General features: G+C 44.0%; 1 protein-coding gene across 1 annotated transcript; it reads right to left on the bottom strand.

Annotated features, from left to right (window-relative positions):
- Positions 1 to 10,159: 10,159 nt before the first annotated feature.
- Positions 10,160 to 11,576, bottom strand: LOC144272347 (transcription factor 15-like). Its single transcript, XM_077830348.1, has 2 exons — positions 11,142 to 11,576; positions 10,160 to 10,192 (listed from the first exon to the last, which is right to left on the bottom strand). The coding sequence occupies exons 1-2, from the start codon at positions 11,574 to 11,576 to the stop codon at positions 10,160 to 10,162; spliced, it is 468 nt and encodes a 155-aa protein (XP_077686474.1).
- Positions 11,577 to 12,178: the final 602 nt, after the last annotated feature.

The raw sequence follows: 12,178 nt of genomic DNA on the forward strand, positions 1-12,178 counted from the left end.
TCAGAGCTGCTACAAAACACCTAGGCAAAAATCTGTTTATGCTATCATACCATTTAAGTGGTTGTATAATTGTCTGTTAGCCAATGAGGTCAAAGAAGTAATGTTCTAATTATCAAGATAATGAACAAATCTTACTATTTAAAATCTTGTCGTCTTTTAAAATGATGTAAAACTGTTCCCACACTTCACAAACCATAACATAGTTTGGGTTGCAAGAGACCTATAGAACATCCTCTTTACACGGGCATTAGGATTACTAGTGTTCTCTCCGAAAAGTCGTGTCTTGACTATCTCCAGTGATGGTGATTCCCACAACCTGCTTTGGTAATTTGTTCCATTATGCAATTGTTCTGTTAGGGTGAAGTTTGTCACACAGCAGGGGCCCTCACAGAGCATAATTTAAATCCCATATCAAAAGCCCAGTCCTGCTGTCACTGAAGTCAATGGGCGTAGTACGTGTCCTAAAGGCATTAAGTGGCACACAGGGCCACCTTCTGAGTTTTTGACACTAAGGGTGAATTTCAGCCTCAGTTAATTTTCAGCTGTAGCTGGGAAAATTTAGGCTGTATCTTGAGTACTTAAATAGTAACTGAAGTGGTGCATAGACTGTATTCTGGTTTCAGAGTGGAATTTTTTAGTCTCTAAGGTGCCACAAGTACTCATCATTCTTTAGACCAGGGGTCGGCACGCGAGCCAGTTTTTAATGGCACGCTGCTGTCTGTCGGACCCGGGCACTAAAAATCTTGCCCGGCCCACACTTTTCTGCCCACTGCTCTCTCTTTGCAGGGCAGGCAAGCTTCCCCCTCCCCCTGCCTCTTCCCCCAGCGTGCTGGGTTTCTGCTGACAGCCCTTGCTACGGAGTGGGAGAGGAAAAACCGGAGCCGCAGCGCGCTCTCTGCTCCGGGGACCCTGGGGAAGGGGGTGGAATCAGGGCATATCCCCTCCAGCCCCCTGCTGTGAGCTGCTCAGGGCAGGGGGCTGGGAGCACCCCCACGACCCCAGCCCACACCCCCAGCCCACTGCCCTGACCCCTACACCCTCTCACACACACTCTGCCCTCACCCCTGCACCCTCCCCCTACAACCCCAGCCCTGACTCCAGCACCCCCCACACACCCAGCCCCCCTAGCCCCCTGCCCTGACTCCTGCACCCCCCACATCCCCACTCCCACCCTGAGCACCAAACAGGAGCTCCTGCACCTCTCCCCCCACATTCCCACCTGCACCCCTTGCACCAAATGGGAGCTTCCCAGGTAAGTGCTCCACACCCAAACCTCCTGCTCCAACCCTGAGCCCCCTCCCTCATTCTAGCTCCTGGCCAGACCCTGCACCCCAGCGCCCCGCCTTTCCTTCACCCCCAGCCCTGTTCTCAGCACACTCCCACCCTCATCTCAGTGCAGAGAGAGGAAGAGAATGGCTAGAACCAGGGAGAAGGTAGGTACCTACTCTATGTGGACAGGGCCGGGATCCCAGACCGGCAGTGGGCTGAGCGGGGCCGGCAGCCAGGACCCTGGCTTGGCAGGAGCCGGCGGATGGAACCCCAGACCGACCACCTCAGCCCACTGCCTGTCTGGGGTTCTGGCTGCCTGCCCCTTGCCAGCCGGGGTCCCGGCCGCAGGCCCCCTCAGCCCGCTGGTGGCCTAGGTGAACGGAACCCCATGCTGATGACGGGCTGAGTGGGCCGGCGGCGTAAGATCAGCATTTTAATTTAATTTTAAATGAAGCTTCTTAAGCATTTTGAAAACCTTGTTTACATACGACAATAATTTAGTTATATAATATATAGACTTATAGAGAGAGACCTTCTAAAAAATGTTAAAATGTATTCCTGGCATGCGAAACCTTAAATTAAAGTGAATAAATGAAGACTCGGCCCACCACTTCTGAAAGGTTGTCGACCCCTGCTTTAGACTGTATTCTGGCACTCAGCACAGAGGTGAATTTCACCGTGTGAGACTGAGTGGGTAACATTCAATTTAGAAACACTCAGCAGAGAGCTAGCAGGAGCAGCAGCCTTGAGATTCTGGAAAGGGCTGTATGTTTTGTGTGTGTCACATCCAAAGTTCTCTGCTCAGGTATGAGCATCAGGTTCCATGGAATGCTCAACAAGGCTAAATATTTGAGGGCATGGCTACCCTGGAAACTTCGAAGCGCTCCCACGGCAGCGCTTTGAAGTGGCAGTGTGGTCGCGCACGAGCTCTGGGAGAGAGCTCTCCCAGCGCTCCTGGTAATCCACCTCCACGAGGGGATTAGCTGGGAGCCTGTTTACACTAGCGCTTTAAAGCGCTCTGACTTGCTGCGCTCAGGGGGGTGATCTTTCACCCCCCTGAGCCAGCAAGTCAGAGCGCTATAAAATGTAAGTGTAGCCAAGCCCTGAGGACTTTATACAAAACTGGTGGCAAGCAGTCCTTATGTTTATGATAGGCTGGATCACAGAACTAAAGAGAGGCAAAGCTTGGGTGAGTCACAGCCTGTGCTGCCACTCATGATTAGTGAGGGAAACTCTAGTGCTATCCATTTTAAATGTGCGTACACTACACTACAAATCTAGTATAACTTGCACTTTTCACAGTGAGGCCATCTAGTTATTTAATGTTCCAGGGAGGTGGGTAGGAAGCATGCTTGTCATATAAATAGAGAAAATGCCTCAATAAATTAATTAGAAAATTGTCAACATTTGGAAAGAATAGGTCAACATAACAAAGTGGTGGTAAAATTTACGCTTAACTGCATGGATAATATGTAAGATTTCATCATGATTCAGACCACCACTATACATCACTAGGTTCAGCTATATGAAGAATCTTTTGATTTTCATCTGATTACAATTTACTAGGCAAGGGCTAGATTCTCAGCTGGTATAAACTGACGTGGCTCTTGACTCACTGGAGTTACACCAATTTACACCAGCTGACAATCTAGTCTGAAACCAGCTGTTTCATATCATCTGCCACAGCAATGATATGTTTAAAGAATATCCATACCTTAGGGCAACTACTAAACCTATTCCATGAGAAAAGTATGAGCTTAAGAGCTTCCTCTTTCAGGATTTACTTTATTGGCTGGAGACCTTGAGCCCACTTTGCTGCTTTTCATACTGAACATGTTGTCGCTTTCCTAGAAAGGCTCAACTTCAAACACCCTTTCAGGTTAGAACACAGCTGCCTGATCCCATCTAGACCTGACAGATGCCTGACCTTTCTGCCAGACATAATTCTTTTCCTATCCTATTTGTCTTTTCCTATTGAGGGAGGTTTAGGTTGGATATTAGGAAAAACTTTTTCACTAGGAGGATGGTGACGCACTGGAATGCGTTACCTAGGGAGGTGGTGGAATCTCCTTCCTTAGAAGTTTTTAAGGTCAGGCTTGACAAAGCCCTGGCTGGGATGATTTAGTTGGGGATTGGCCCTGCTTTGAGCAGGGGGTTGGACTAGATGACGTCCTGAGGTCCTTTCCAACTCTGATATTCTAGGATTCTATGATTCTATATCATCTACTATCAACTACTGTTAAATAACATGTGTATGTTTGTACACGTAAGCTTTTTTTATTCTGTTGGGGTGGGAGGAAATGGGTTGGAGAGGTAGGAATGTAGGTTTGTTGTTAACAAGTAACATTACTTCCATCATTAATGTCACCACCCATATCAATAAGTTGTTTTTATTTCTATTGAATTTTTCCTTTGAGGATCTCAAAGCACTTCACAAACACTAAGTAAGACTCACAATGCTGTGTGATGGGGAAAGTGAGACAGAAGTTTAGATCCAGATTCTCAAAGGTAGTGGCAGAGATAGGAAACCTACAGTCTATTGCTAAGTCTATAATATGCTATAACTGTTACTGGATTTGGCTAGACATTCACTACCACTTTTAAAAACATTTGATAGCACTATATGCTGAGCACCTATTAATAAATGGGCCCTAGGTGCATGCTCTCTGAATCTTGAATTTCCTTTTTTCTTAGATTTTGTAATACCCAAAATGCTCTTGTCCCAATGGGAAGTTTCTCTCTCCTAACCTCCTTGTTGGTTCTACAGTCCAGTCTCCATTTCATCAACCTTCAAAGGTTCTGTTAGAATTAGTAGTAATATAGGGTACCACCAGATATAAACTATAAATTCCTTTATTAAATCCAAAGGCCAGATGGCATTTCTACAATTGCTCTAAACATGTCTAAAAAGCGTAAATAATAAGCAATCATTACATCCAAAGAGTAACAGACATTCTTAAGTGTTTAAGATATGAATGGACTAAACCTAGAGGTGCTTAGTCTCATGTTGGTTGGTTCCATCTTGATCAGGCAGGTATTATCAAAGAACCCTTTAAGTGTTTGCCCTTTTTATGCCCATTAACAAAGAGATGCCATTGCCAATTGCTACATTTAGCTAAAATCCAGAATTTGCTTGGTTTGGAGTCATTGCTGGTTCAATGTCCACAATCCTTTATTATTAAGTAGCCCTGATAACCGGGATTTCTTCTTTCTTCTGTTTTGTCAGTTACCTTTCAGGTCCAGTTTTGTGAATAAGCCATATTCTTTCAAGGTCTTCCTACAAGTGTTAATGGACCTGCAGTTTGCAAGACCTCCACAAACATATATTATTTTAAATCTAATTTAACCTTTTATTTTACTTAAACTACAAAACACATTTTTCTTCATTCCTGCAAGCTCCCACGCATATTCTGTCTCCGTATAAGTCTCTTCCCTGGCACTAGGCCATCTGTATTATTTCATTTGTCTCTGTCTGTCTCAACCTCCTTCCATGATCCTTTACGCTCTTATTACTAATTAAGACTTTGCTGCTCTTATGGTACATGCTAAGCTGTCTACTTAAGGATCCCATCACATTGTATCTCAGTACCTCATAATTAGAACTAGCTGGAAAACTGAATTCCCCTCATGAAAAACTTCAAAAAAAATTGGGGGGTGGGGGGGTGGGAAAATCATTCTGAATAGGGATAAAAAGGCTGAAAACTCATAATTTTCATGGGATGGAAAGTCTAAAAATCTGTTTCAGAAGAACTGAAACAACAAATATTTGGCTTCCTCCCAGCTCTGTTCCTAACCTTTAATGTATTTACCCTCTCAACACCCTTGTGAGGTGGTAGGTAAATGCTATTCTCCCCATTTTACAGATAGGGAATCAAGACACAGAGAGGCTGTGACTTTCCCATGGTCACACAGGATATCTGCGGTAGAGCAGGGCCTCCTTTGGCCCATGGTAGCATTTTAAGTACTTGGACCATCCTTCCTGTCTTCATTCTGACACCAGAACCCACAATGAGAGCAGACGCTGTTAGATGAACTTAGCAAACGTGTATAGTTATTTTTATTATTACTGAAAAAATTAAAGTAGTGGTGCCCACCTCAGTGATTTTGGAAACACTGAGATTTGTGAATAAACTTCAAATCCATGAAGTCTGATTGAGTTTGAAATTGTTTAATGCAGGAGGAGGAGAGTCTCAGCGTTTTTTTGTTTTGTTTTGGGGGGAGGGGGATGAAGGCAGTAATTGACTCAAGGACTAACTCCTTAGAGTTTTGTAATGCTTCCCATGACCTAAGGATCTGAGCATCTTCCACATGAAAGCGAAGCAAAGTCCCTAGTGGACTTCAAGGAAGCTATTGTACTTCTCCCTTTTCAATGTAAAACTCTGCTAGGGGGTAGGGTTTTTTATTTTCTTTTTGATTGGGTGGGGTTTAGAGCAGCAGGGATGTTAGTGATATGTCACTCCTATGGCGGACAGGGTCTTCCAAAGGTTTTGCAGCATTCACTAAACACAGTAAGACTAGATTTGCCTGGTCTCCTCTGGACATTTGTTGCGTAGCTGCTCAGCTCCCTTAGGCTGAGAATGCTTTATCTCTTTTGTTAAGAGATCGCCATCTCATTTGCTGTCACATGAAGCATATACCTTCCCATTCATGATTGCATAACATCCCTGTGGCAACAAAAGCAATTGCTTATGTGAAAACAATATTAGCAAAATATTTTTAAAAAAAATCTTTTAATATGACTTTAAGCAGTTGGAAGTAAAGGGAGACTGCACCATACCACTATTGACTCATGGCAAGTCTGAGAAACACTGATTAATGAAAATCCTCTACCGGCCCTATTGTAGAATTTTAATTTTTTTTTAAATCCTATTTGCAATAAATATACAAGGATTATCATACAGAGTCTTTTAAAAGGTACAAAGAAATATCTGCTTTTAACATACAGTATTCAACAGTGCATATTTTCAACAATGAGATTGCTAGAGAGAAAGAAAAGATGCATACCTCCAGAACTTTAACATTTTATTGTTTATACAAGTTATAAAAAGTTTATTTTAGCAAAATAGCACATTTTGCAAACAAATGTGGATTTTATACAGAAGCTAGATTTTTTTCAAGTACAAATTAGAAAGGAAACACTTCTCCTTGAAGAACAACTACTTTAAAATATAGTAACAAACACCTTAAAGAACATTCAGACATACATTCCGATTAGTTTATAAGTAATCAAATAGTATGGTCAAATACTTGTTTAATAAACCTAGTCAAATCATATTTTGATTTGTCCTTTTTGCTGGCACTTTTTGTATGTTTGCAACAGATTCAGTGGCTATGATAATGTGGAGTATGGGGGTTTAATTTTTAAAATGATCATTTAATAAAATCTGATTGAGATCGGCTTCTGTGTCTTACCAATGAGCCTCTGGATAAAACGGATGTATCTAAACTTGAATAGCCAAGTCGACACAGGGAAAATAATTATCGGGGTTTAAATTAGGTACACTTAAATAAATTATGAATAATATACTCAAATATATATATAGAAAATCAATATTTTCAGTGGGAGTGGAGGGTGTTCAGCACCCCTTGAAAAAAATTTAATGTAGGTGCCTAAATGTGAGTTTAAAGTATTCAGTTTTAGACATCCAAGTCTGTGCATGCTACAAACAATGTGTGACTGACTTAAATAGAATTGATAAGGCACACAGACAAGTTCATATGGAGTAAATACAGTAAGCATCCTAATAAATTGTTTTCACTCCTCAGTTGTGACTCCTAATTGTTAAATTCATACATGTCTCTTGAAAACTAAGTGTCATTACGTTGTCCACCATCCAGATCTTTCACGCTGATCGGAGAACCTGTTTATCAATAACAACTCAGTTCTGCATGCATCTATGCACATGAGTAGAGACACTGGGGAAGATCCTCAGTTAACAAATTGTCAAAGAACTTTAATGGAACTATGACAGTTTATACCAGCTGAGCATCTGCCCCACTGAGTTCAATGGTACTCACATGCATAAAGTTATTCACACCTGTCTGCAGAATCGGGGCCTGTGTCTATGAAATCTTACCAGGATAGGCTTTAGAGGGCAGGTACTGTTTATGTAACACAGAGCCTAATGCACTGCGGGTCAGATTGGAACCTATAGGTGTTGCAACAATGCAAATAATATTTAATAATCGAAACCCTTGGCCCAGTCCTCTTGAAGTGAACGGTTTTAGTGAGTAAGGACTGCAGCATTTAATGCCACATTAAGTCCTATTCAGTGTGGAGTATGTCCCTTCCACGCCACGCCACCCCCCCCTTTTTTTTTAAGCAGAGGGCTCCCATTTTGTCATTGACTTAAATGGAAGCAGGAGCAAAACCATCCTGTATAAGTTTGACACATAGCACATAAATACCATGGATGTGGGATCCCATTTTAAAAAATACTGTAGCACTGTGCAAATCACTTGTTCATGAGTTTCTTCAAGTAATAAGCTTTAAGTTAACACTACATTAAAAATAGTGGACCACACCTTTCAATGTTGATTGCCTTTAAAAAATTGAAATGCAATCATACTAAATGTAAATATGCTACATTTGCCAGGAGATTCTATTAAAAATTAAATGAACATTAGTTAAGATGTTTATGAAAGTCCAAAATTACTATTTTGTTCAACTTCTTTATGAATTTCTGCAATTAGAAAATATTTGTAATATAAAACAAACCTTAAAAAAGAGTGTTTGAAATTGCAGTTTTTTAAACATTTCATCACTTACAGTATCCTAATGGAAGATACAACTGTTATATAAGTGAATCTGTTTATTTCTGTTAAAGGAGCTAACATTTGATATAGTTTTATCATGTTTCAAGATAATCTACAGTACAATCTAAAATAAATTCTGCTTTCAAAACTATAAAAATGTAAATTTTAAAAAATTTACACATCCAGTTTAAGCAATTACAAAACCATTTGAAAAACAAAGCAAAACTTTGGAGGGCATATTTGTAGAAATCTGCACTCAAAAATAAATGTACAGTCTAAAAATGTGAATAAGTCCCATTTTACAGAAAACATTGATCAACACCAAAGCAAAAAAGTTAATCTGGCAGCGGTTTGAATTACTACACTGAAAGAGTGCTAAGGATGCAGTAAAGATAACAGCGTACTAAAAGCAGGAAATTCAGACCTCACTCCGGAAAGCACTGAAGCACGTGTGCAACTTGAAGAACATGAATAGTCCCATTGGAATCAGTATTTTGTGGATCAGCCTCTTTGAGGAGAAATTTCCTACAGCTCCTGTAGGTACAACAGAACGTGTCTTAAAGTGGCACTGAAAAATGCCCGGTGGGGGGAGCATCAGGAATTCAAAGTTCCAAGACCAAAGTAATGAGGTCTCCTATATGTTTTTTGATGTGTCTATTGGAAAAATCTGCAGAATTTGCTCTGTATGTGTTGGGTGGGGAGTGAGGTGAAGGAAAGTCAACTACACGATAAACATCTCAACAGCTACAGCCTACCTTTCCTTATCCCACCATATTGGCTTTGACATAACAGCAGAGTGCTACAAGAGGGTGTAACCAACCAGGAGAAGTGGTGACCTGGTAGTGGTGGGAAGACAATTATTCTGTGCAGCAAACATAAGCCTTTCTCAGGATGGCATAAATTACTCTATTGCTTTAAAATTCCATAGGGGAGGTATATAACACACACAGTTGATATTTTTAAGGTACATACAATGTTTAGGAGGGCAGGAGACGCTTATTTAGGGACTGTTAACCCCGACTCCTTGGAGTCATTCTGTGCTTCACTAGCAATGTCTGATTTTTTTTTTTTTAAAAAAAAGCTTAATAAGTCCCACAGAGACTGGGTGCTAAAACTTGTATCCAAATTCAAAAAGTGGGTAAAACTTACCGTTTTCTAAACCATCCATTGTAAATTGACCTGGATATGGAGATTTAATATTTTAGCTGCTTTTTCAGGTCTCATTGTGCCCAAATTGGGAACCATGACAGACGTGTGCTTTTTAGTCTCCATTTCAAATAAAGTTTTCAAGTTCATAAACTAACAGTGATAAATGACATCAGTGATGTAAAGGCACAACTTGGGAATAACCTAGCTGACAAATTTAGAGAGCCCGGGGGAAACCCTCCCTATTCTGTGGGCTTAACAAGAACAAATTTAGAAAGATCCCACACTATTTAGAGGACTGGCACAGCACACACTGTGTATTATGAAAAAAACATCCCTGGCACAGCACTTCTCAGCTTTCCTGGGTACTGACTGAGATAGTGACTTCCTCCCATCATAGCTGTCTCTTTAAGAGGCATTCTGTTGTACTGCAGCTCACCCTACACCTAGGCACATGTCCCTTTTAATTGTGATTATCCTGGCTTTTGGGTGAGCACCTTAAAATAATCTCAGTGTAATTTCAAAGACCCTCAACATGTCAGCTGCCACTTTCTCTCACACAGATGAGTGTACAACTGTACAGCCCAATACTGGTTCAAGGCATAGAGGATGGCATGTTATGACAGCTTCCATTGACAGGAGATGCTGTGTGGTTTCAAAGCTCAAGTTTCATCATGTGACATAAGTTGAGGAGCCATCAAGATCAGGGCTTGGCTGCTTAGGTTAACATTTCTTGCATTAAAATAGCAGCCACACCAGGTGCAACTGTCCCCACAGTGTTCAGTTTCATTGGCAAAACACCATGAACCAACCTGTCACAATGTAAAACAAAGTGCACAGCAGTGGGTTTTTTATAGTTTAAAAAGTAGTTTTTACTGTTGCATAATTTCAGTGTAAACATTGTGAATAGAGACGTTATCTAAAACAGTTCTACAGTCAGTGCAAGATTTGTGCAAGCTTCTCATCTGATTCAATGTCCACTTAAACTTTAAATAGACAAGTTTTTCTCCCCTTCTCTGTTCTGTAAGAGGGGACAGAAAATATATATTAGAAACATGAACACAGAAGAAGGAAAATCACTTTCTCCCTTAACTTGGCATCTATTAATATTATACCCAATTTAACACACACACAGTCACAGTAAACATAAACATTTAACCCTTTACCTTCCTAGCAATTATGTCATTAAACAGTGAACATCACATTTTAACTATTTAAATTGTTACAAACTATGAAATATACCAGGAAATACAACAGTGGAGTTAAATGAAAATAGCTGGGGCAGAACAGATTTCTGAAACTGCTACTGTACTTAGGGAGTGAAGTGAAGACACACAAGTCTCTAAACGGTAGACCAAGGTAAATAGTTTGTCATAGTTAACTGATTTTCTTGCGTGCCCCCCCTCCCCCGATTTATATACTTTGTGGAGCTTGGAATGTACAGGTCATAGAGCACAATTTTTGCTTACAGTAGATTTCTACTCATATAAGCAATGCTTACAAGAAGTGAGTTCATCATAAATTAACACAAGCATCAAAGCTGTACCCAGAGGGATTTAGAATGTTCTGCCTCTGGATATGTGTGAGGCTGTCAGCTTTTCACTGAAGGGACAGTCTTTGCAGCGGGTATGTTTACAGTACTGAACACGCTGTAGATGCTAAGCATATAATATCAGGTCTCCTTGTCTACCCCGCTATCCCAGGGAAGCCAACAGGAGGATGGGCTCCGGGCACATATGGGCAGCAGAACAGTGGAGTCTAGGTGCTTGCTGTGGCTGGGAGATTAGTTTTAAAGGTGTATGGGGTGGGTGAGACGGGGACTCTCCTTGCCACACACACAGGCCTCACTGGGGCAGTGCCAGGATGCAAACCAACGCCAGCCCCTTGGCGGCAGGGGGGAACCTCCACTCTACCAGCCGCCCCTGGGATGGCCGGGGCAGCACTCAGCCCCTGCTGCGTGCCAGCCTTACCAGCTTCCTCTGGTTACTGAGGCAGAAGGTGCAGATGGGCCGGGGAGCCGCGGCGGTGCTGCCGCCCTGCAGGCGGGGCTGGTACTGCAGGCAAGGCTGCTCCGCCCCCTCGCCCTGCTGCAGGAGCAGCACGTTGGCCAGGTGCGCGATGTAGCTGGCGGCCAGGCGCAGCGTCTCGATCTTGGAGAGTTTGCGGTCGGCGGGCTCGGTGGGGATGAGCGTGCGGAGCGCGCTGAAGGCGGAGTTGACGCTGTGGGTCCGGTCCCTCTCCCGGGCGTTGGCCGCCTGCCGCTGCTTGCTCAGCCCGCTCAGCCGGGGGCTCTTCCGCTTGCGCTTGCCCGGGCCCCCGGCGGGGGGCAGGGTCTTGTCCGAGCTGCTTTCGCTGCTGCTGCCGCCGCTCTCCGGGTCGGATGCGGCACCCCCGCCGGCCTTCATGGCGCTCCCGCCGGCCCCCCAGCCCCATGACTTTTATGCACGGCAGCTGCCGGCTGGCCGCCGCGGCCCCGGGTCCCCTCCAGCGGCGGGGCCGTGCTTTGAATGGCTGCTGCTTTTAGCTCGGGCATGTGGCCGCGCCGTAAATAAGGCGAGGAAGGTGGAGCTGCGGCCTCAGTGCTCCGGCCCGGCAGCCTTGCACCTGTTCCCCCGGCTCCGCGCGGCTCGGGCAAGGCGCCCCGGGGGCATTCCTCGGGGGGAGCGCGGCCACCGGGGCAGGCCGGCCCCCCGCCTCGGTCCGCGGGGCGCTCTCCCGGGAGCGCTTCAGCAGGCTGGCTCGGGGCTGCGAGGAGTGGAACGCCCCCGGGACGGCCTCGTCCGGAGCCCAGAGCGGCTCAGAGGAGAGGGGGCAGCGAGCGAGGGGCTTCCTGGGCCCTTAACGTGTGCTCTGTTCTTAGGGGTGAACAGCGGGGCCTGGACACATCTGGGGGAGGGGGATTCACTCGCCCGGCCAAATCTGCAACCAGGCATCGCCTTGGCAGGACCTGACACCTGCTCCTACAGAGCCCTTCCCGGCTGGGTGGATGAGCGCCTGTCTGCCTCTT

Source organism: Eretmochelys imbricata, chromosome 11 (genome assembly GCF_965152235.1).
Source record: "Eretmochelys imbricata isolate rEreImb1 chromosome 11, rEreImb1.hap1, whole genome shotgun sequence".
Classification (NCBI taxonomy): Eukaryota; Metazoa; Chordata; order Testudines; family Cheloniidae; genus Eretmochelys; species Eretmochelys imbricata.

Bases quoted from the DNA above. Each gene is read 5' to 3' on its own strand.
- LOC144272347 (XM_077830348.1), bottom strand. From the start codon at position 11,576: ATGAAGGCCGGCGGGGGTGCCGCATCCGACCCGGAGAGCGGCGGCAGC. The intron at 10,193-11,141 runs GTAAGGCTGGCA...CCCCTCTTACAG, and splicing joins TCAGTAACCAGAGGAAGCTG to AACAGAGAAGGGGAGAAAAA.